Source organism: Pogoniulus pusillus, chromosome 15 (genome assembly GCF_015220805.1).
Source record: "Pogoniulus pusillus isolate bPogPus1 chromosome 15, bPogPus1.pri, whole genome shotgun sequence".
Lineage (NCBI taxonomy): Eukaryota > Metazoa > Chordata > Aves > Piciformes > Lybiidae > Pogoniulus > Pogoniulus pusillus.
The window spans coordinates 16,060,245-16,085,948 of record NC_087278.1 but is presented as its reverse complement, the minus strand read 5'-3'; the positions used below and the strand labels follow the sequence as shown (position 1 = coordinate 16,085,948).

At 42.1% G+C, this 25,704-nt stretch overlaps 1 protein-coding gene across 2 annotated transcripts in view; it reads right to left on the bottom strand.

The window, feature by feature from the left end:
- Positions 1–6,700: 6,700 nt before the first annotated feature.
- The window catches only part of TMEM178B (transmembrane protein 178B), a 234,391-nt gene continuing 215,387 nt past the window's right edge, over positions 6,701–25,704 (bottom strand). The window contains exons 4-5 of one of the 2 annotated variants that reach the window (XM_064155520.1): positions 7,667–7,724; positions 6,701–7,462 (exon numbers count right to left, since the gene is read on the bottom strand). In XM_064155520.1, the coding sequence (XP_064011590.1) occupies positions 7,336–7,462; positions 7,667–7,724 (185 nt within the window). In that variant the 3' untranslated portion in view covers positions 6,701–7,335. Of the gene's footprint in view, positions 7,463–7,651; positions 9,133–25,704 lie in introns of those variants that run through there. The other variant, XM_064155519.1, reaches the window with a different exon arrangement.

Sequence of the window (25,704 nt, the reverse complement as noted above, 5' to 3'; positions counted from 1 at the left end):
TTAAGATAAATGAGTGGTCACTTCAGGGAGCAAGAGAGAACACCTTAGAGGTCAGCTTGACTGGTTCACCATCTAAATGCTACTGTCTGTCTTCATTAATTATACAAGAAACTGAGGGAGGTAAGCTCATCACCATAAAGAGCTGGGTTAGTTGTCTAAGGTTTAACTTGGCTTCATCCACAAAGATGCTCCTCACAAACATACACCTCGTGCAGAAAAACAGCAGCCGTTCAAAGAGCCTCTTAATAAAGGAGATGTTAATCTATTGGGAGAGCTACTGTGGAATAGAAATTCTGCCATGGCTTTTTCTTTCTCTTATAATAGCCCTTGAGACTCAGTCCTTTGATTGGATACACCTGTGCTGATGTGCATGCTGCTGACTTTAGTGTAGTACCCTTCCTCAACTGGCACACTGGCAAAATGGGGATTTTCCTGGGAAATAGTACTTTTTAATTTGTTTTGATCTAAGTATGAGATACTGGAGGATTATGAGAAAGAAATCATCCTTTGCCTGAAATTCTGTACCCCTTCTATAGGCTATTTCAGGCAATCATGAAGCTATGGACATTTTTCCTTGATTTACAAACATATATATACATATATACACATATCTACATGTACATGTGGGCACACCTATGAGCTAGGTTTACCACTGTGATATTCCAGCTACACACAACTCCAGTGAAGCTTTTTTTTTTTAACAAAAAGAGATTGGTGTAAATTTGGAATGACTTAGCAGTGTCTATGCAAAAGATCCTTAAGTAGGCTGCCATATAAGTCCAGCCCCCTTACCTAAGTCCTTTCATCACATATATACATAAATAGGACCCAGTCTCACAGTTGATAACAAAGCAAATTTCCCATTATTCCAACTGCCTCTAATCAAAGGGAATTTTGCTTGAGAAAGAACTCAAAGTTCAAGTCCATTTTAGGTACAGTTTAGAGCCTTGAAAGTTGCAGTGCCTGTCATCCTAGGCCTCACAATGTTTTAATACCATTTAAGTTACTGCAGAAAAATATCTTCAAAAGTCTCCAAATATGTTTCTCTGTGTAAGCAGGGGAAAATTTGTCCTGCAGAAGATCAAAGAATAAATACATTAATATAAACACTCTAAAGTGATGGAAATTGATGAATAAAAATAGTAACAGTTTAAATTAGATGTCTGTGATTGTTGGTGGTGCCCAGGAGTTATAAATAATTCAGTGCACTCTAACTGAATAGTCAAAGGCTGTACTTTTTTTGTGTTGTTCTGATTAACCTTTTTCTTATGATCTCTATTGTTAAAGAATAACCCTTCATTTTTAAAAATGCAGTCTTATGCTCTACAGTCAGATGAAAACTATTCATGAGTTTAAATATCCTCAGAGTTTAAGAAAACTAGGAGTATATATTTAAAAATAAATGTACACACCAAAGGCATTTCGTATTTTACTTCTGTTTCCCATCTAAGGAGGAATTGGATGCTGAGGCTCTTTTGTGTAGCTGGCCTCAGAAGACTGAGCCATATTTGATTCATGCTCCTTGGTGTCTACATCACTTTGAAACTGGGGCAAAACTCACAGGTCATCCAGCTTTTTGAAAAGGTGACTCGATCTCATCTACTGCAGAATACTGTTACTGTTTGGGCATTTCTGACCTGCTGGCAAAATGACAAAGCTACCTGGAGGAACTGCCTTTACAGTAATTTTCCTGTGCCCTGCTGCCATAGGTAGGGCTCAGCACCACAGGGATGTGAAGGTCCCTGCTGAGCCGAGCAGCATTAACTGTGGTCTTTGTGCTGCCAACAGCCCACGCAAGCCCTCTGCAGAGGACAGAAATAAGACTCAGGAGCTGCCTGCCATGGCACTGCCTATTGGCATGGGGATTTTTACACGATGGAATCACAAACTTTTCTGATTTGGAAGTGATAGGGAGCAATTTTTTTCTCTTGTGACAGATGCCATCTGTGTTAGAGAAGCACCTTGCAAGAGCAGGTTGCAAGAACCTTCTGATGGAACTTCAGCATTTTCCGCTTAGCATTACACAGTCAGGAAGTCCCACCTGTATGTATCACATTTAAGTGGTTGGTACCAGCATCTGTGGCACTAAAAGACTTGTCAGAAGCAAAATAGGCATAAAGAAATGTGTATTTGTGCCTCAGCTGCTTCCTTTCCCTGCATCTCTGCAATCAGGATGACATTGAGAACTCATTCTTAAATATCTGAATATATTAAGAAGGTGATACCCATTTTGTCCCAGTTGTATTATGCTTCCCCACTTCTCTTCCATGTTATCTGTACGTACAACTTAACACAGATGCAGATGGCATCAGAATTGCATGGCAGTTCCTGAGTGCAGTGTAAAAGGGTAGAAAACAGTTATGCTTTTGCCATGTATTTTCTCTTTGTCTAGTACACATACTTACAGATTACTAGCACTCACATCACGTGGGATGTGCATGTGTGTATGTGTCTAAGGAAGGAGGGGAGTGAGGGTGTTGATGTGGATGCACTCCATACAAGAAAATTTTTGAAGTCACTTTCTGCCAAGAGTCTTACATAGTGAAGGGAAAATGTAAAAATGCAGCCTAGAAACTCCTGCTGCTGGTGTTGTGAGTAACATTGGACCATCCTCATGTAGTTCTACCAATGCTTATCAAGTTGACCTATAGCAACTGTTGTTAGATTTCCTTTTTTCCACTCCTCCACTTTCTCCTGGAGATAGCCTATTTGACCCCTCTATTATTTCCATTGCAAGTCTTCCCTGAGCAAGGAAAGACAACCGATCTGTGATTCTATAATGCTTTACTAGAGGTGGCCAGCATTTCATTTCACTCTTGGGGCCAATATTGATGCAGTGGTCTAGGGTCCTTATCCAAGTGAAATCCTCAACAGGCACAAGGCATACTGCATTTGAACTGGCAACATAGTGTCAGGCTCCGGTTCTCCCACTGGTGTCAACAGGGAGCTTCTCAGAGGCCCCTGGCACCAAGAGTAGGTCTTTCTATTTATTTTTTTTTTTACTCAAAAGGTGTTGCAGTCTATAACTATGCCTCTAAAAAAGGATCTAGAATCAGGGCATTAGTGGGGCAGACAGGATGGGAACCCTAAATCAAGGGAGGAAAAAAGTTAACATCTCATGACTGTTTCTTTCTAAAGCCAAGTATTGTGAATGTGCAAGAACACATTTATTTATTTTTCAGTGTTAACCATGGCAGAACTAATTTTTCTTCTATGCACTTAATCCAAAACATGCTGGAGCCAAGGGGAGGCTTCCTGTGGCCTTCGACGGACTGTGCGACAGGTACATTCTATTCCTGATGTGAAATGGTGGGCTGCTTTGTGCTGAGCCCTGGGTTTATGACTTGTCAGCCTAGACTGGCAGAATCAAAATCTTATGGATCTGAGCTGGAGTTTGTAATCAAACTTTAGGTTTTGTTGAAGCCCAGTTCCTAACCTTGGAAATTCATCCATTACTAATCTTTACACACATTTGTGCTTCATGCACACTTTTTACTGTTTGTGCCTTGCAATCATTCAGACCTGTCTCTCTTTTTCATTTTGAGTCTTCCCTTGCTGGCTGGATGAGCACAGCAGTATGAGCCATGAAAGAGTGCAAAACCTGGGGGCAAGGAAATGCAGTGTTGGTTTGTGTGAATGTGCCTGAGCACATAGCCCTTCTAGGTCTATGTAGAGACATAGAAGAAAGAGCCTGGATAATATATGTCTTTATTTAAGCTATACTTGGTAACATATTATTTCCTCTCCATTTCACTGCTGGCAGTTAGCTTGGCACTCAAGAATTAAGGACAGATTACAGTGATTTTCTTCTGAGCTCTGCTTATCAGTGGGGTTCCAGGGATGAGCCTAATTTGGAGGCACTGCATGGTAGGTAAATGGACAGCCATGGAGACAAGAGTCTTCCAGGAACACCTGGGAATCTGAAATAGTCCCTGCATTTCAATCCCCTCCCTCACCACCACCATTATTTTATTCACCATCCAGTGAACTGCACAGCTAACATGCCATAGCTAAAAGTAGTCCCAAATGACTCTCATCTACAAGAACGCAGAATACCTGCACTCTCATGGTTCTCTCATGGGAGCATGAGTATCCCCTCTGTTTAGAGGAGTCTGAGGCTTGTGTTTTTTCCCTTTCATTTGTTACTGCAGCTGGAATAACATTTGAAAAAGTAATGACAGTTTTTCAAAAGCAGTATTTCAAAGAAATTGCAATGGTCACTGGTGGTTTGTGATCCAGTTGCACCAGTCCCTGGGGCAGAATGAAAGGAAAAAAAGCCCAACTAGAAATATAACTGGAGGGACTGTACCAGTCAGATCAGGGAATATCAGTTGTGTCTGAAGAGAGGAAGAGGAAAGAGATTTTTTATATATATATATATATATATATGTATATATATATATATATATATATATGTATATATATATGTGTGCTCAACATGAATCAGGAATTTTAACACACAAACAGCTTAGCTTGTAAAAGAAGATGCCCTACACAGTACATAAGATACAGAGCACACGGACTCCTGCCATGTATCCCCCTTACATATAAGGTGACCTCAGCAGTGATGGGCAACAGAACTCCCTGTAGCTAACTCACTGAGGTCACAGAACAACTTCACTGTACAATAACTGAGAATCACCATACACAAAAACTCAGCCTGCACATCTCAGTGGGCTGAGCCAATTTGTCCTGCAACCCTAGGACTGGCATTTTGTGGCATCCTTGTTCACTGCAATCAAGCTCCTCTGTGGTCTCTGGAGCAGAAAGAACGTGTTGGCCCAGCAGTGCAACATGAAAGACAATATGCAGAAAAGAGTCTGCCAGTTATGGACCCCACTTTACCACCTCATGGAAAGTGAGACCAAATACCCACTGGAATGGGAGACCGAATACCCATCAGGCTGGGATTAGAGTGTCACTTTATCTACAAGGAGGGATAGAAAAAGAGCAGAGGCTGAGCATCATCCAAGAAAACACATCCTTAAGTTTAAGCACATGAACAGCCTACCCAATTTACTTTCAGTGAAGCACATGCTTAGGTGCTTCTATAGGGCAGAGCAGAGGGGTGTGGTCGAGCCTCTTAATGATGGGAACCCAGCTAACAGATTTCTGAGTGTTCCACCAGCTAGAAAACCGCACATTCATGAAACAGTTTCAATCTCTGTTCAGAAAAATATTTCAAAGCCTCCCAAAAATGCAGAAATTAGACTAGATGGGAGTGTGCTTTGCCTCAGAGTAGATGAAGACACTAGCCACAGCAAATTTGGATATATTTTGAGTCCTTGCTTTAAAGATGAGGTTGAGCCAATGGAAAGTGCAGTGGGCCTGTAAACTGCCTTCAAATGTATCAAATCACACAGGGCTCCTCCTGATTTTGTGAGTAGCACAGAGCAAAATTCCCAATAACCCAAGGGAGATTTTCCCTTAATTGAGGGAAAGATGAGAGAATTTGAGTTTCAAGAAACAGTCCCTTTGGCTATCCAGTTTGAGATTAAGGTTCTATCATCATCATCATCATCTGCTTCAGACACTCTGCTAGTTTTTAAGATCCTTTTTGTAGCTTCATAGCCCTTAGAGAGCCTATGCTGTAGTGAGAGGAAAGATCAAAGAACTGGCCTAAAGATTCAGGGTTAATACTTTTCTGTTGTAAATAATACTAATTTTAAACTTCTGCAACTACTGGCACACACAGACAGACAGACAGGCTCATGTACAGCATGTAAACCAACACTGTCAGCGATACTTGATCAAGGCAGAACTCTTGCCATGCCATATGCAGAAAGAAAGGAAAGCTTTGAGAATCCATCAAAGCACAGAATTATTTCAATTTCTTTAAATCTTACTTCTATACCTCTGTCAGAACTGTATGTGGAAAAGAATACACCCTGTGACCTGTCATGGACCACACAAGACTGTGTATCATCACAGGAGCTGTGCCACAGGGTCTGATGGTGGAGTCCAGCTAGTTATCTCTGTGTCTTTTGCTTTACCTGGGACACTGTATTTATGTAAAGCCTTTTCTGTTATCTCAGTCAGCACTGAAGAGGAGGAAGAAAGCTTTCATTCAAAGCTGTTTCTAAAACATTCATCTCTTAATGAAAATGTTTGTTTTTTTTTTAATCTCATAATTGTTCATATTTGGAAAAAAAAGCACATTTTTTCTATAGGTTTCTTGGGTTTAGGTTATTGATTTTCTGCCTTCAATTTTTCACTTATCTTTCCACCAGCTGTTTTTGTTTTTAGAGTTCCTTCTTGACTGCAATAGTAATACATCGGCCTTCTTACCTAGTAGGCACTTGCACAGTCAAACTGTTTCAAAGCTTTTCAAAACCACTCTACTTGAAAACCTTGCCAGAAAAAGAGAAATAAACCAATCTACTTAAAAAGGCATTTTTCAATATGAATAAATAAGTATTTTCTCCAGTCAGATCTAATGGAGAATGAAATGGCAAATCTTTAGTTGCCAAGAATGGCACTTCAGTGGCAACACACTGGCTTGGCATCTGGCATTGGCATGCTTGGAGCATTTGTAGACCAGAGAAAGCCAAAGCTAGGTAGTCAAGCAAGAATGAAAGAAACCCTTATCTACCCTACTCCGAAATACCCTCCAGAAACTTCATTTCTTTGGGCACTGGTAATAAAGTGATATAATCACAAAGGGTGTAATTAGAAGGGTAAACAGGGCTATGCAATTGCGTTACAGAAGAATTACTTGTTGGTTGTGGAGATTTTTTTAACCAAGCAAAATACAGTTTCTTGACAGCTGTGTACATGGCATGACCTGGAAATTAATGCCTTAGCTTCTGTGCAGTAGGCACAGTTTCAACAGGTTGCCTCCTTTTCCTGGTGCTTTTATCGCTGTAGGGGATTATTTAAGGACTGATGGCATGCAGCTATTATGCAAGGAAGGATCGCTGGTACTATCCCCAAATTAAGTGAATGTTGGGTTGAAGTGGTTTTGAGGAGGCCTTTTTTCTTTGCCCTACCTCCCTTTGTCTACACTTTTGTCAATGGTGCCCTCACTCCTGCACATGGCCAATCAGTCATCGTCTCTTCAGACTACATTTGGTTACATTCTTAGCCCTCCCTACCCACACTCCCTTCAGTCACTGTTCCCTTGCAAGGAACCACAGCCCTCACAGCCAAAATGCTTTGCTTCCCCTGATGGCACTTGATTGCCTCTCCAGACTTCGCTATTCATTTAGCTCTTCTAGGACCTATGACCTGAATGATAGGAAGAGCAGATTGAAGGAAAAAGGAAACAATGGGAAGAGGAGTAGCAGGAAAAAGAGAAAGACCAAAAAAGAGAGAGTTCAATTTTCAGATTCACAATTATATCATACAACACTTGAGCTCATAGGTAATGAACCTCCTTTCTCTGAATCTGACCCTTTTGCTTCCATCTGTACACAGTTCTCCCAGATGAAGAGTGGAGATGTCCAGCGAATGGGGGCAGTTTCTAAAGACAAGATGTGAGAAGGTCTTATTTGGCATACATAAACACAACAAGAGGCGTCTCTTACTTCTCCCTTACAAAAAATAGCTTTCTTTTTCTCCTTGGTAATGGCTTTTGCCCAGTTGTCTTAAACATCCAAAACAGAAACTTGATGAAATCCCACTCCAGCAAATACCTGGGAAGAACAACTGCCAGGGCTTCCCTCACCTCCCTTCTCCCTGGGCTGGTCTTCCCTTGGCTCCAACATGCTGAACTATCAGATGCTCTGTGAAAACAAAAAAAATCCCCAAATCCATCAGAGAAGACATGCTGTCTCAGGCCTGATGGCTTTCTTCACACTTCTGCAGTTGTGGTGCCTCAGTCATGAGCCACAAACACAGCATGGATGGTTTTGTGGACAAGCACAATGCAACGTTTTACATTTTCCTTTTTCTTTAAAAAAAATAAGAGGGAAGGAAAAAGTTATACACACATGTATCACAGCATTTCAAAAGGCCTTCTGCTGCATTCATTTTAGCAGTTCAGCCTCAGTTGTGAGCCTGGATGTAAGGCAGCTGGAAGATTAAAACCACATTGTTGGAAAGTCCGCTGAGATGTCCTCGTGGAGTTGTTTGTTGTTGGGTGGTTGGTTTTGGTTTTTTTTTTTTTTTTTTGTGGCTTTCTGGTTTTATTTTGTTAGATTTTTTTTTTTTTTTCACTTGCTTGCTTCTCTCTAAAATTTGATAGGCAAAAAAAAAAATGCTTCTCTGCTTTTCCCCACACATTCTGTCCATTTCGGTTTTTCATGTCTTAAGAAGGAAAAAAGGCCCAAAAAACCAAACAAACCAAAACAAAATCCACAAAACCAAACCAAAACAAAATACCCCAAAACCCAGGCTTCTGTCATTTTGTTTTAAGAAAGAAAAGGAAAGTGGGAAGGTTTCTGATAGTGAACTTGAAGAGGTACGTTGTAGAGGAGGCTCAAATGCTTGATTTGATCCTTTGATTTCTCTTTGCGTTTTGTCTTCTGGCTGCAATGGACAGGCTTTTTTTATCCTCCCTACCCCAGCCTCCATGTCCTGTGCAGATTCTGGTCTCAGACCCCCACAGGGACTCCCTGTTTCCCTTCCCAAACGGCAGTAGGTAGGTAGGTGCAACTGTATGTTCATTCAACCTGTAAGGTATGATGCTGAAGTTAAGAGCTGTATGGAAGAGCCATGTGAGAGAAAAGCTTTCCCATTGCTGTGAGAAAGAACAAAGCAACACAGAATCCGGTGGAGATGTGAGTGCCATGTTGGACTCAGCTCTACCTTGGCACCAGCATTAATTTGAGATTATATATATAGATAGAATTATATATACATATATATGCATGTATAGGTATACATAGCCTATATATATATATATATGTTTATGTGTGTGTGTATTAGTTTGCTGTTTGTTTTAGCACACTGTCCCATTCTCAGGTCTAGATTTGGGGCAGTTGGTCCTGGGGACAGGCTGGACAGAAGGAGCCAGAGTGCAGAAGAAGCCAGAGATAAGAGTGAGGCCCAGCCCCCCCCACGCACAGAACATGGACCAGCCATAGCCATGGCTGATGTCGTCAGGAAGTCCGTACAGGTAGCGGGGGTAGCGGGAGAGCTCAAAGTTGATTCCAGCCACACATGTGCACAGTGAAATGATGCAGAAGGTTCCTGGAGGAGAATGGGAAGGGGGAAAGGAGGGAGGAAGAAAAGAAAGAGAAGTTAGAAGAGTGACTGACATACCACTTTCCAAGTTGCCTGAAAACAGCTGGTGCTGCAAGCAAGTAAGGAAATGCCCATGGGAAGATGTTCATATAGGAAGTGGCTTAGTCTTGTGGCTTGAAGGTAGAAGAACTGTGTGCCACCAGAGCCTTGAATATTGATGCTGAACAGAGCTGTATGGAGAAACCTCAACAGGACCAGCTGGGAACCAGCACGCTTCATGAAAGCATTGATTTTTCCAGAATTTTTATCTAGACAAATACAGAGTGACTCATCCTGTTTCTGTACTTGGGGGCAGGGTAAAAGAGCTTGACATTTTCATTTAATTTCAATTTTTCCATGATGGGCTTTAGAGAAGAAAAGATTACAAAATACTTGACTTTTTCTGGCTCTGTTGAGATGTATATTTTCAATTAGTTGAGAGATTTTTTTTCCCTCAGACTTTTCTTACATTAAAATCTAAAATCTTTTATTATACACACCCCTTTTAAATACCACTGTCAAAATCTTAAAATCCCTTACAAAATTCTACACTCTGCAGGACTCCAGTCCTAATCCAGATGCCCTCATCAGTGTTGGGGAAATTTTCAGAATATCCTGTCCCTGTTTTCCATCTCTGCAGCAATATTTTGTTTCTCCCTGCAAACATGCCAAGGACAGGCTTCATAACTCTCTCAGGTGGCAAGTTTTATGGACAGACATATGTATTAAATGAGGCTGAACCGTAGCCCACCCAGATGAGTCTAATTTTGCTCTCTGGCCTCCAGCTTCATCTAAGCTAAACTCTGAGCTCCTGAAACATCACAGTTGCCAGCCACACACCAAATAATGGATAGCTACAGAGACTATACACCTGTCTTAACTAAAGGCAGCATAAATTTGGAACCTCTGAATTTCCTGGAGAGGCCTAGGCATAAAATGCAACCTACAGGACACACGCGATGGCAACATGTGTGGTCAGTTCCGTGTATTGTCCTGCTGTTTGCACATATGCCTGTGACTGTTCACTAGCAGCTGCTGGTGTGGAATCCCCTGCTCTTCCTGATCCAATGCCCTAACATAGCATTTTCCTCCAAAGCAGTCACAGCCAGACTGATTTTATTTCAAGCTTCTTTCTCAGAATCATAGAATCAACCAGGTTGAAAGAGACTTCCAAGATTATCCAGTCCATCCAGCCTTATCCAATCAACTAGACCATGGCACTAAGTGCCTCATCCTGCCTCATCCAGTCTTTTTTTTTTAACACCTCCAGGCATGGTAACTCCCCCACCTCCCTGGGCAGCGCATTCCAAAGGCAAATCACTCTCTCTGGCAAGAACTTCCTCCTAACATCCAGCCTAGACCTCCCCCAGCATAACTTGAGACTGCGTCCTCTTGTTCTGTTGCTGGTTGCCTGGGAGAAGAGACCAACCCCCGCCTGGCCACAACCTCCCTTCAGATAGTTGTAGACAGCAATAAGATCACCCCTGAGCCTCCTCTTCTCCAGGCTAAACAACCCCAGCTCCCTCAGCCTCTCCTCATAGGGCCTGTGCCCCAGGCTTTTTGCTTCCTGCCTTTACCTCCTTCTAGTCCTTCCTGCATCTGCTTATCTTCTGCAACATTTTCCCTATTGTTTCTCTGCAGCTTTGGTGTTTCTAATTGCAGATGCATGAAGAAATGGATTTTACGTGACCCACTCCAAAGGCACAGGTTGAGAGTATCTGGTGACTTTGCCTGGAATTAGGCAAAGAAAAGGGCTACATTTGAAGGAACATATGAACAGCACAAAAAATCCATGGACTTTTCACCATACTCACTTTCTTTACTTAGAACATCACATAGGTCTAGAATCTGCAGGCAAATCTCTATCATGGACCTGCAGTGAGGTCACTGTCATGATCCCCTCTTCTGATCACTGGACTGTATTTTCTCCAATGTGTTTCAGAGTGCCACTGGTAGATAGCTGTTAGGGCACAGAATATGGGAGCTCTGGGTGCCTCCTCTAATGCTATGTATAGCTGCCACATGGTCCAAGTTATTCATAAGTACTGATGTTATGATAGTGCCACTATGCACTAGTGAGGACCAGCAAGTTGCTTCAGCAAGTGCTATGCCTATTTAAATAAAGCAGACTGCTTGCAACTCACCAGAGCTAGGTTAGTCTACAAACAGTGCCCTGGACTCCTGCAAAGATCTTGCGAGGCTCCAGGCTCTGAAGCTGTCTGCAGAAATGTCCTAAATTACTTTAAAGCACAGAGCAGGATAAATGAAGAGGTCTCTCTCTCCCAGAATCCCTTACTTAAAGTTCAGGTTGTTTTATTAGAAAGAGCACATCCCTTTCCACATTTTACCATGTCACTTTCCTTATCCAGTAACATAAGCGTGTCTGCAAGAATGTAGTTACAGCCTGTGCAACATTTCAGCGTGACTAGTACATTATGGGACCTTCTGTGGGAAAAAAGGATCTATCAGAGCCATTGTGATCTGAATCAAGCTCTGTGGCTCGTTTCAAATGGCTGTGGTTAGAAAATTACGTGAAAGGTCTTTCTTTGCTAGTAAGAACTTGATAATTTCAGCTGTCTTGAAATTTAAGATTTTTAAGGGCTGTGGGTGGGAAAATCTGTGCGACCAGACTGGAGCTGAATTTGCTAAGTACTAGAGGAGGGGAAATAAATTTCATTTTCAAATACTCCCCTTACTTTAATGCTTTGTCTTGACAGTTTCAATCACATGTTCTTCAAGGCATGAGTGTTGCTTACTCTTTGTATTCGAGCAATATATTGGCACTCTACCTTGCCAGGGGTATTCTGTGCCGTAACAAATGAACAATAAAGAGCAAGTAACAACAATAAAGAAGAAAACAGATCATGAGCTTGAGACTTCTTTAAAAACAGCCTGTCCTCATTCTACTCCTTCACTGGAGTAGAATTGTGAGATTGTGCTAACTATGATGACAAATGACAACTGCCAGGCATAATGTTAGAGAATGCATAGTAGGACCTTCAGCCAGTCACCTCCCTGTGCTTCTGCAAGATGTCTCATACAGTACAGGTTTATCTGCCTCTGTAGTGTTACTCATTACAGACACACACAAAAAGCCACTTTATACCACCTAAAGGAATCTTTCTGGATGTTATACAAATCCTGTATGTTGTTTGTATTCAGTCAAGCAAGGAAGATCTCACTTGTAGTTAATCTGGCCTCTCACCAGGGGTGATACTGATGAAGCAATACAGTTACTACCTCATGATTTCAGCAGATTTTGCTTAAGGTAATTGCAATCATAACACAAAGGATTATCACAGAAAACATCCAATTGGAAGAGAAGTCAAAGATCATCCAGCCCTCAGCACAGAACTGAAGAGTCAACACTAAAGCATGTCACTAAGCGCCAGGTCCACAGGCTGCTTAAACACCTCTGGGGATAGTGACTCCATCACTGCCCTGGAAAGACCATTCCAATATTTGATAACCTTCTCTGTGAAGAAATAGTTCCTAATATCTAGTTTAAACCTGTGCTGGCACAGCTTGAAACCATTTCCTCTAGTTTTAACACAGAGGAGAAAAGCCTGGCCTCCTCCTCACTCAAACCTCCTTGCACATTGCATGACTGTTTCATAGTGAAAGAGTCATGAGTAGAGGGGATGCAAATACTTAGTTTATACTTTCAAATGCAGCCTCTACTAGTCTGGGTAAGAGACAGCACAGAGACAGCAAGAGGGCTGCTGCCCATAACTCTGCCTGTGAACACAGACTGAGCATCCTCAACCCTGGGACTCCTTTTCTGCCTTAAAAATAAAATGAACACTTACTTCCTGGCAGGTTCTTGCCATCAGTGAGGTGCCACCCTATATGTGTGCACTAATGCCCCAGATCCCCAGGCAGCCACAGCAATACAAACTTCTTTATTGGGAAAAACTCTCCTTGTAACCCTGGACCAAGCAGAGGACCAGAACTGAAGGCTGATGGTTCAGCTGCAGCACTGGCACACAGAATGTGAATGACAGGTGGTAATAAGAGCTCACTAGGGATGTGAGTTGGACAGGGGAGATTAAATACCTTCTGCTTCTGCAGCTAGGGAGAGCAAAAAGTTCTTTGTGCTGGGAATCCTAAGGAAAGTGATGATGGATGAGACAAGGCAACAGTATCGCTTTTGACAAAGCAAATTCACATGTCACTGCAAAACGCTTCAGTCATGTGAGAGACGAAATTTCATGTAAAGCCATGTCTGTGCCACAGAAACTGTCATCTGACATATAGTCAAACCTCCATCCTGACTTCTTATCAGATAGGTGCCCTTCCTTTTGGGCTGATTTTGCCAGTGCCTGCTAACAGACTGATGATCAACAGGGATTTGAGCTCCTGAGCTATTCAGTACCTCATGGCCATCTTGTGCTTTTCTTTCTTATATATTACAGAAGAAGAGTATTAAGCACTGAATGTCCTTTCCATTTAGACTGTAAGGCTGTTTAGGACAGAGATTAACATATTTGCTATACATATGTATAAGATTGGGGTCCTGCAGACATAGCCAGTAGAGGTGTAGTTGGGAAAAGTAATATCATTGTTGATCAAAGTCTAATTCGGTGTGGATTATGAATCAGAGCACTTTGCTGTAGCTGTTTTTAAGCATGATTACATCAAACAGAGCAGCTGACAGGCCTGTGATACTAGGAATTTTTGTGAGTTTTTTGGTAAATGTACCTTTTCTTTGTGATCAGCTTGGCAGTGCAAGGGGCTGCAATGCCTAAGCTTTCAGTTTTCAAACCTCACCTCCATGGGAGAAAAGAACTGCTTGTCAGTGAACAAACTTAGACACAAACAGGCTCAAACCATCTATGCCAAAAAAAGTTTGAATGTTGCCTTAGACCAGTGCCCCCTGAACCACATTCTTCAGCCACAGACTTGGCTTGATTTCCATGATTATATGAAGCCAGAGAGATTTCATAGGGGCTGTAGTGTTTTGTGAGACAAGAACTGCTGTCTTTCTTAGGTATCCTGCAAGTGAAGGTGAGCCTCCATAATTCTGGACCACAGATAGACCCTGCTGCCGGAAGTTGTATCTTAAATATCCATGTCTCTAGTATTAGGGATGAGATATCCCTAATATTCCTCACTGTGGCTTGAAGGAGAAGTCAAAGGAAATCCAAACAGACAGTAATAAAAATTATCCAGGCACCACATTATTTTTCTCAGATTCTCTGGAAAATGTTTCTTCCATGTCTGACAAAATGAGTCTTGCTTTCTCCCTTCTGCCCACAGTAGGCTGAAATGACTCATGGACTAACTGTGATGTCAGATGTACAGAGTCAATAAACAGAAAAGGCCTGTTTCTTCTTCCCTTCTTCTTCTTCTTCTTCTTCCTTTTTTTTTTTTCCAGAGGTAGAAATGTCAAATACTGCTTATAAACATCACCCAATAGAAAGAGTAACACAAAGGTATGGATTTTATGGTGACCTTGAAACTATACAGTTCTCAAATAAATGTGAATCTCTGTCTTCAGAGTATTTCTAGTAGCTGCAATTTGCAGCAACTTGAGGCCACTAATGTCTTTGGAAGAAGTGCTGTTTATTTAATTATCACCATTTTCTTATTATACAGTTATGAGGGGGAAATCTCACAAGTGACACCTTATTTTTCTTTGCCTTACTAGCTTTTACTATTTTCAAGGTACATCAAACAAACAAATAAAATGAGGTCTGATCTTAATGTGGAGTGTGTAGCATTAGCTATTTAAATTATATTACAATAAACCAAAACTATTAAAAAACCTGAATTCCCTCCCAACACAGTGATGACAAAAGCCTTTTGGAGGGAGCAGCTCTGCAGTAAACTCCTTCTGTGCACGGATTAAATGCCTGAGCAGCCCGCAGCTCTTGAGAACATTTTATTGCTCTGTGCATACACACATAGAATATAAATTATTGCTTAATTATGTACTGTTCCAGCAGAAGCAGCTTGCAGCATCTCCGATAGGTCGCAGAATAGCAAGGGGCTTGCTGGAAAATTGCCCTTATGTAAAAAAGCCAGAATAGAAGGAGAAGTCTGACTGGGTGGTGGAGATTTAGTGCAGTGTCCTTGGGAGACCATATACTCACCTGGGTTGGAACTTAATGCACTTTTATTTTATACTGTGAGCCAGAGTAAACTGCAGACTCGGTAGTGGTGCTGTGGGATTGCATTATAGCCACTGTTAGAACGTGGTTTGCATTTGGCCTTTGGCCTCCTACCTTAGAATGTACCAGTGGCAACCACACCAGAGCTGTATGCCTGCTGCTTGTATTTCATCAGCAGTCCTCTGCCTATTGAATTGATGCTGCACAAGCTATAATATGTCATGCCCCAGAGAACTATGTGTCCTCTGTCACAACCACAAGTACTTGATGGTTACCAACCTTAGGCTCATGTAAATCAGTACAGTATGCAGAACATTACAGCAGCTGGGGGCTGATCTCCAGTTTGCTCTGCTGACACAAATGGAAGTCAGTCTGAACTACACATTACAGCACTCTGCAGATTTGCAGACAGTGATAGTTCTGTTACTGTATCCTATGGTGCCTGGGACTGTACTGGGAGTGAATATCCCTGCTGTGCACTATGGAGTGCCAGCTCTGAACGTATGAGTTGGCATGTAAGGCAAAAGGAATACTACATAGCTAAAAACACATGGTTTTGATAAAATGGAGTAGGGAGAAGGAGAGAAGTTGATCAAAGCTTGAGCTGACTAACACCCTGACACTTTAGCAATGTCTGTTGGAAAATAACCTAGTGATAATAAAGTGGCCTGACTACAACCATGAAGCAAACATGACCTTGCAGCCACAACAGGCGATTGTGCCAGTTGTACTACTGAGATGTGATTCAGTATTTTACTGGGAACAGAAGGGAAAGAAATGAAGAGGATCTCCTAATGTCAAAATGAAGAAACTTCCTAATCAAAAGTTAGTGAAATAGTCCTAGCCTTGTGCTGGCTAGCACCATGCTTGGCAGTATGCTGAGGCTGCCGGAAGGTTTCTTTCACCCCTTGCACTATGGCCCAGGATAGCCTAGGCAAAGGCTAAAATATTAAATGTAAAGGGGCACTGGTGTTCTGAGCAAATTCAAGTGATGTCACCACATCTCAGATTTATCAGACAACAAGATACACAAGTTATTACCAAACCATCTCAGCCAGGTGCTTTCCAGCCTAGGAATTTGCCAGAGCTGAAGAGAAACTTGTGGAGTCAGGTTGGGTTTGCTTTACCACAGGACATGTCCCACAGCATGGGGAATATGTGCACTACATTGGCACCTGTTCTTTTAGCAGCCAGGTCATTCTGGCTCTCTCCTTGTGACATCTTTTTCTTCCAATCAAAAAAGTCTAACCTCTCTCAGAAGGAACCTTAGGAGGAGCCTCAGAGGGTTTGTGGAATCTTTCTTTTGTAAGAAACCTCAAATTGCTGAAAAGTCTTCAGAGAGATGTTCTTCAAGACAAGTGAGACTGGAGAATAAATACAGCACAAACAAATTCAGTGTAGCCTCCTTTCATGCTGCCTACTGTGTACCACTGAACATACTCCCAGAGGGAATACTTTCAGGACTGAAAGGGTAGTGCTACTCACATGCCTTTTTATAGTCCTTTTGTTTGATGAAGGCACTGCTAAAGAAGCCATTGGGAGCTTTGGGCGGTAGCAGTAGATACCTGGTTCATATATTTTCTGTCTTCAGATGCTGGATAGAAGCTTATCTATTCATTTTTTTAAGTGACCAAAGGACTTTTTGGTTGTATATCTTTCAGTTCTTTGTGCTGAGGATCTTTGCAACCAAAGGCTCTGGGCTCTTGTACTGTTTCCCTAAGTTGAGCTGCCAGGAAGAGAAAAATCCTTTCTACGTTTGTTAAGTGTTACAGTTATTGAGATGTAATAGCCAGAAATCAAAATAAGATGCAATTGTCTTGTCGAACAAGGACTACTTAGTGCAGATCATCTCTGTTAAGTTTACATCACTCACGTGAATGCTTGCAAGCAACAATTTACCTTGATCCTGTAATGCCTCAAAGGACCACATGATGAAACCTTCCTTGTTGCCAAGGAAATAACTCCAACATTTGTAGCCCACACAAGTACATCAGCACAACTCCCTCTGCATGCCCTGGAAGAGCTGGGTAGGGAAAAAATGAGGGCCCCTCTCATCTAGTTTTGGACAGGTCCAGGTGCTTTTTCTGTGAAATTTCCATGTTGTTTTTCTAAGTTGACAATCTGAGGAGCCAAGAAGGTGAATCTAAACCTTGCTTCAGACTCTGCATATAACAACAAGATGTGCCACACAGAGAAACTTGCTCCTCTTTCTCTCTGTAAATTCTTTTTGTTTAGCAAAGCAGGCTAGTATCATTCTGTTGCATGTGCAGTCTTCCCTCCTCTTTGATGCCAGGTAGGCAGACAACTCAGAATTTTTTTTTACAAAAACCAAACCAATACTAAATGCCAATTCTGTTTTCATTACTTTCCTTTGGCCTTGATGTGTTTTGCCATTGGAATTCAGAAGCCAGCAACAGATCAAAGACTTGGTGATATTATTAAAGTATAAGGAACAATCTCAGAATTCTATAATATACATAACTTGTTTTTCAGGGCTGTGGGTGCAAAAGTCTTTTGGATTTTCTATCAGATCTGTCTCCTCTACTTTGCTTCTACTTTAATTCATTCTCTGTCAGGCCTCCAGAGACCTACTGATATCCCTAAGAACCAAACTAGATTGCATGCCCTTCAAAGACTACAGTAGGTTATCGGTTCTTGTAACTCTAGATGGTACTGATGCTTCTACCAGTACCTCCTATCCTGGTGAGGGAGAAATTACAAGTCAGTACAGCTGACTTGAAATGAACACACACAAGAATATGAGCAGTTCTTAAAAAGCCAGAATGAGCTGATTCCTTAATTTACCTTGCATCAAGTTCAGGGAGATTGCAAAATGATTATATTTTATAGGTGCCTACATGCTACTTGCCCTTGTCTTTTGCTCCAGACTGTAAGATCTCTACGCTTTATTATGAAGCCTTTCCTCTCTTTCTCCATTATGCCAGTGCTCTTCTATGATCACAGGAGTACTTGTGTTCATCTTTCTCCCCGGAGCATGCAAGTGCACATCTAGGAGCATCAGAAATGAGCCACTAGAAAAGTATACCAACATATTTGAAGGTTGACTTTAAAGTCACACTTCATGGAGATCAAATGCTATGGACTTGACAATGAACTCTTGTTGTGCTTTTCCTTCTAGGAAAAAAACCCAAACACCTCTAAATGACTAGACTCTGCAGTACAGCTGTGTTCAGGGTTGGAAAAAAAGTATTTCTATATCCCACCTCTATTTTCTTTTGGAGGTGTTAACTCTTATGTCCCAGCTTTTCAAGAACAGGTCTGCAAGTATTGAACTAAAGATTCAGATAAATTCTGGGGCACTGAAAAGAAAAAAAGGAATCTAATGAAAATAGGAGGACATAACTCTGCTTTTCAACTTATGTTGTAGGAGATGCAAAGATGTGTGTTGTGATTCTACTTGAGGAGTATTATAACATGAGATTCTAAAGAGCATCTCAGTGGCACACAGATGCCCACACAATGAAAGCAGGCAACCTGTCACATTTCTAGAGAGTCTCCTATTTCTTTTACAAAATGGAGAGCAGCCAGGCAGAAAGGGACCTGGGGGTACTGGTAGATGGTAGGCTGAACATGAGCCAGCAGTGTGCCCAGGTGTCCAAGAAAGCCAATGGCATCCTGGCCTGTATCACAAACATTGTGGCCATCAGGACAAGGGAGGTTATTCATCTCCTGTACTCAGCACTGGTCAGGCCACACCTTGAGTGCTGTATTCAGTTCTGGGCTCCTCAATTCAAGAGAGATGTTGAGATACTGGAACGTGTCCAGAGAAAGGTGACAAAGCTGGTGAGGGGCCTGGAACACAGCCCTGTGAGGAGAGGCTGAGGGAGCTGGGGGTGTTTAGCCTGGAGAAGAGAAGGCTCAGGGGTGACTTCATTGCTGTCTACAACTACTCGAAGGAAGGTTGTAGCCAGGTGGGGGTTGGCCTCTTCTCCCAGACAACCAGCAACAGAGCAAGGGGACACAGTCTCAAGATGTGCTGGGGGAGGTCTAGGCTGGATGTTAGGAGGAAGTTCTTGCCAGAGAGAGTGATTGGCATTGGAATGGGCTGCCCAGGGAGGTGGGGGAGCTGCCATGCCTGGAGGTGTTCAAAGAAATGACTGGATGAGGCACTTAGTGCCATGGTCTAGTTGATTGGATAGGGCTGGGGGATAGGTTGGACTGGATGATCTTGGAGGTCTCTTCCAATCTGTCTGATTCTATGATTCTATTCTGTGATTAATAAATGAATGCAAAATACATTCTCAGTGTACCAGTAAGCATGGAGAAGTACTGGAAGTAATGATGCAACATGTTATTCTTGCTCTGTCTTTAAAGCATCGTGTACTTTGGAGTCTTGTGGTGCTGTCAGTTGAACAACTGCTTTCTAGCTTGGAAACACTAAACAGGCCACCCTGGCATCATGTTAAAATCCCAAAACATGGCAAGGATGCCAATGGGGTGTATGGCTGTGTGAATGACACCTCCAGTCCTATCCACATGGGCAGAGTGGACCTATGCCAATGCATATATTTCTGTATGTGTATCTGTTGGTGCTCAGGCTTTGAAATACCTAAGAAAAGCAGGCTCAGTCTTTAGGATAGAAACAGTTTAAAATGGGACCAAGAAACATGACCCAAACCCACATCTGTGACAGACACCGCAAGCTTTGCAGGAGAGTGCTGTTTGGAAAGAGGGACCAATAAATCCTGAATGTGTTGAAAAAGAACATTTTAAAAGTCAGGCTAACTCTTACTAACTTATGATGCACATGCTTGGCCTTGTTAGGTACTGCCTGATGGCCACTGAGGCACACAGCTTGTATGGCTCTTCTGAGCTCTGGGCCCATGAAGACCTTCAACAGTTCCTTTCTACCTTCCACAACACCCTTGCAATGTGTTTGAGGGCTTTAAACAATCCAGAGCCTTAGAGAGGTTTAAACATTTAAAACCTATTCACACTGTACGTTAACTCAAGTTCATCCCAATTTGAGGCCTTAAATCACTTTCAAGCTTAATGCAATATTTAACCAAAAGCACAAGGAGGAAGAAGAGTATGCATGTGTGGTGTGGGAGTCATGGCACAGGGGGACTACCCTTGTTGCACTGATGCGTGTTTCAAAGACTTTCATAGCCAGTTTATGGACTCTCTGGATGATGATGAGCCTTTGTCTCCATCTGGGGGTCAGCCTGCATAAGTAAGTTTCTATAGTGGTCTGCTGAGAGTTTTGTAGAATTCTTAACTTTCCCTGCACTCCTCATTAGTGTAGGATCCATCACAGAATTGGCATCTTATTTTTGCCCACTGATCCAACGTATTTTTTTGAATTGTAAATACTTTTCAAAGTGGCAATAGGTACTATGCCTCTGTGAAAACTATATTTATACCAAGATTCACAGCTCAGATTACAGCCACTTATTGTAGACCTATGTTTTTGTAAAGAGCACATGCTGTTGCTTGCAGTCTGTATGCATGCATTTGTGTGCACTCGTGTGCATTTGCACTTCTTTTTTCCTTATGGAAAAAAAGATTTTACATAAACTTTCTAAGTATTTTTAAACTTTCCCTTTGGGAAAAGAAGCAGAAGGAACTGCTTTGAACTATTTCAAAGAATAATGTTGTGGAAAAGAAAAAAAAATATATATGACTGCAATAGGTATTTTCCGTCTTCAGGGTTGCAATGAATCATGTTACCACAAGTGAACATCCTGAAGAATGGGTAGAGCCTTGATTGTTAGTGAGAAATAGAAAACATAGCTGCCTTATGAGACCCATCCTATTCCTAGCTGAACTCAGAAGAATTTCTTTTACTTTTTCTTTTTGTTTATCTTTCTCTTTGCTTCCTCTTGGCAGCTGCTATGAAGGTACTTCCTAACTGTCTGGGAGATGTCAATCACAAAGCTTCGCCTTATGCTTGCTGTATTAAATTGCTCCATTTTTGTTTTTGAAGTTATTCAGCAGCAGGATGATTATTTTGGGATTGTAGGACCACAGCTTTTGTAGAATAAACACTCTTATTTTCTACCACTAAATGCTATTTTCAAAGTACAGTGAGTTAAATCTGGGACTCAAATGACTCAACAGCTGTTAACAATCCATGGCTGCAAACCCACAGATGTCTCAGTCATCATCTACTAACATATGCATAGCACAGGCAAAGGAAGCACAGCACACAGGCTTGGGAATTTTGAAGACAAGACTCTCCGTGGAGGTGGGGAATGAAAGAAGATACAGACATTTGCAGTGCATCTGTACTGACAGCTGTGCCACACAGGCTCCCGAAGTCTGTATTTGAAGTCCCACTTTATGGTGGAATTTGCATCAGCCTGGCTGTCACCTCTTGGACAGAGTGGGTAACACTCTGGCAGCTACCAGGCTCTAACAGACACTGGCACAAAGCCCTGAGCATATCTTTGTACGCCCTGCACCTTGTGACAGACCCACATAAAATCACAGAATTGTTTAATTGGAGAAGACCTCTAAGATTACTGAGTCCAGCTGTCAACCTAACACCAACACGTCCATTAAACCATATCTTGAAGTGCCATGTCTACAGGATTTTTTAACATCTCTAGGGACAGTGACCCCACCACTTCCCTGAGCACCTTATTCTGATGCCTGACCTCTCTTTCAGTAAAGCATGGGATGGTTAGGGCAAGAAACATGACCCAGGGTAAACAGTCAGTGTGTCATCTGACTGTGGGGCTAATAAATCGATTTGTTGACTTAACACTGGGCTAAGAGAAGGAATATTTTGGAACTATTTCTGAAAAGAAAATAGCTTATAAAAGGTTGTTTCTCCCTGGATTAGGATAAAAAGCAGAATTGATTCATACATTCATAAGTGGGTTGTTCTTTATTTCTTTAACAAACATCTTTTCTTGTGTGTCTGAAATAAAGCATCAAATTGTGCCAGCACAACTATGTAACTTTATTTTTCCTTTCTTCTCACACATCTTTCCTGCCTGCTTATCTTTGCCACACCAGCCAGTAGTAGAAAGAATAGACGTTTGCTTCTGCTGTAGGACAAGGTTTGAAGCTTTTATAACCTTGGCCTAAGTCCTGTAAGCATGGAAGGGCTGCAAAGAGCGATGTCTTTAGAGCACTCACAGGTGAGTCACAAAAAATCCAAATCAGTGGCAGAAGTGGAGCTGGCAGACAGTGCTTGAATCTAGCAGACTGGAAAATCATCATTGGAGAGAAGGGAGAAAAGAATGAAAGAAATTCCCAGTGTTTCTGAAAGCAAATTCTAGGACAGAAAATCAGAGAGGAAAGAATCCTTAGCACGACTGTATGTGTAGAGCAAGACTTTCAGGCCTTTCAGTGCAAAAGGGAATCTCAGACTCGCAAGCAGAGCCCCAAGAACACTGTTTCATGCAAACATGTCACTGGGCAAAGACAAGAAATGAGCTGCTATGTGAGACTACAGATCACTTTATCACAGATCTGCACGGTGAAGATAAATCACATGTATATGGGCATTTAGCAGCTGGAATAATTCCCAAATAGGCTAATTAGAGAGTGCATTACAAATGTTGAAATTTGTAATTGGCTCAAAGCAAGGTTACAGCAAGAAACACACTTGACTTTGCAAAGAACAATGAATATTTGCAAGGCTAGTAAAATGATATGCTTCTCCAAGGAAATTTTAGCAAACGGGGAAGAAACCCTAAAGTGATCCTGAAATATGTGTCACAGGACAAAGCTGACAGAAAGAAGATAAGAGTGAAGAGAACTGTAAACAAATGCAGAGATGATTTACTGCCTTTATTTGCAGTAAATTTGGAGCAGAATAAGACAACGCAGAAGTCTCTCCCTGAAGGGCTGCCTTGTTAGGCATGCAATAAACCCCCTAACTATTGCACTGAAACGTGTTCTCAGTACAAACTGCAGACTTACAAAAGGAAAACACATGAATGTGCAGCTGAAGGATAAGGATGATAAAACAGCATTCTTTGTGGGTCTTTTAACACATTTTCAAAGGTAAGTAATGTACATAGCTTTGGTCAGGGATGTAGCTTGGCCAGAGATTATTTTGTGCTAAAGCAAGTACCAGAACAAGATATTAGAAGAGCCATTTTATATTTTCAGCTAGGAAAAGGGACAGGATTTCAACAAGGAGGTGCACCAGGTAAGGGAAAGGAGGATGCAATCACTGCCAGAAGATTGGAATGTGCCATCATGGGGCAGCCCTGCCACCCCACTTTCCCCATGTCAGGCACTGATGAAGAGGAAAAGGGTTTTGGAGCATTTAGGTAAAAAGTCAGCCCTGCCCTCAAAACTGGAAATAAAGCAAGCTATGTGGTGTTTGAAAACAGACAACTGAGCTGGGAAAACAATAAAGTATCAAATATTGTCTTTAAAAGCTGATTTTATAAAGCAAGTACAGTAACAGAGTGTGTGTTAAGGTTGGGTTTCCATGTTTGCATAAGAATAATCAACCTAGTAGATTCTGAGATGCTGAAACAAAAAAATCCTATGCATGAATGATTCAGAGAGCTGGTGGGAAACCCAAGAGCTAGATGCTTGTGTATAGATTCTCAGCATATCATGATACAGAAATATTCATAAACAATTTGATGAAGAACTGAAAGGAGGCATTCCTGAAGATCACTGCCTTCAGAGATGTGCCAGTGTGTCAGTTCATAGAACCCCACCTCTTTGGAGCTGGAAGTAATTGAAATTGGACCTTGGTGTGACAATAGAATTAGCTACTCTTGAGAAAGTAGAATCATAGAACAGATGCATAGAATGGTCTAGGTTGGAAGGGACCTCAAGGACCATCCTGCTCCAACCCCCTGCCATAGGCAGGGACACCTCCCACTAGAGGAGGTTGCTCAAGGCCTCATCCAACCTGGCCTTAAACACCTCTAGAGAGGAAGCAGCCACAACCTCCCTGGGCAGCCCATTCCAGTGTCTCACCACCCTCACTGTAAAGAAGTTCCTCCTAACATCTAGTCTAAGTCTCCTCTCTTATAGTTTAACCCATTACCCGTCATCCTGTCATTACAAGACCTTGTAAATAGCCCCTCCCCAGCCTTCCCGTAGGCCCCCTTCAAATACTGGAAGACCACTATAAGGTCTCCTTGAATCCTTCTCTTCTCCAGACTGAAGAGCCCCAACTCTCATAGCCTGTCCTCATAGCAGAGTTGCTCCATCCCTCTGATCATCTTCATAGCCCTCTTCTGGACTCACTCCAACAATTCCATGTCCCTCTTGTGTTGGGGGCTCCAGAACTGCACACAGTAATCCAGGTGGGGTCTGATGAGAGCAAAGGGGGAGAATCACCTCCCTTGCCCTGCTGGCCACACTTCTCTTGATGCAGCCCAGGACATAGTTGGCAACAACCAAAATAATTGACAGATTGGCCATGACAATAAAACCAAGTCAGGCAAGGATTTGAATACATTCAGAAGGGCTTCTCAAAAGCCAGAAAATGAGCACTGCTTCCTGGGAACTGATGAAGAGGTCATGTCTAGACTTCATAAAACAAAGGCATGGTTTTGATGCAAGTAGCTGGACCAAAGTAGTCAAAACACAATGTATAAAATGCCCCTCATGCATTTCCTCAGGTAGCTATTTAACTGAATTCCTTTAAACCTCTGCTAGGTACTTCATGACCATGAAAGCTTCAGGCTTGTCACAGGATTTTGACACTTGGATTACAGATGCTCCTGAAGTTCCAGAAATTATTGTAAAGTTGCATTACTGGATGACATGCCCAGTATGGAGTTTTTACTGCTGCAAGGACTTTCAATAATTAGCATATAGAGAAGACACAAGAAAATGCAAGAGGATGTGCTAGGAGTCATGTATAATTTGAGTATGACCTACTTCTCTAATGGAATTAAACAGTTTCAAATAATATGCATAAAATGAGCTAGCATTAGTGAAACTTAAGGGTACAATTACCAAATGGAGAAGCTCTCAAAACAGAGAAATTCTCTCACCTTGTAGGATAAAATCATACTGACAATACTGAAACAAAGCTACAATCGATAGTGCAACTTTGGGTACATGATACTGTGTAATAGTACCATCGAGCAAAATGAGGTAAAAAATACTGAACATAAGCTGGGGGCAGATGTGGCTGGGTTGGAGGGCAGAAGGGCTCTGCAGCGGGACCTTGACCACCTGGACAGATGAGCAGAGTCCAATGGGATGGGGTTCAATAGCTCCAAGTGCAGGGTGCTGCACTTTGGCTACAACAACCCCATGCAGAGATACAGGCTGGGGTCGGAGTGGCTGGAGAGCAGCCAAACAGAGAGGGATCTGGGGGTGCTGATTGATACCAGCCTGAACATGAGCCAGCAGTGTGCCCAGGTGGCCAAGAGAGCCAGTGGCATCCTGGCCTGCATCAGGAATGGTGTGGTCAGCAGGAGCAGGGAGGTCATTCTGCCCCTGTACTCTGCACTGGTTAGACCACACC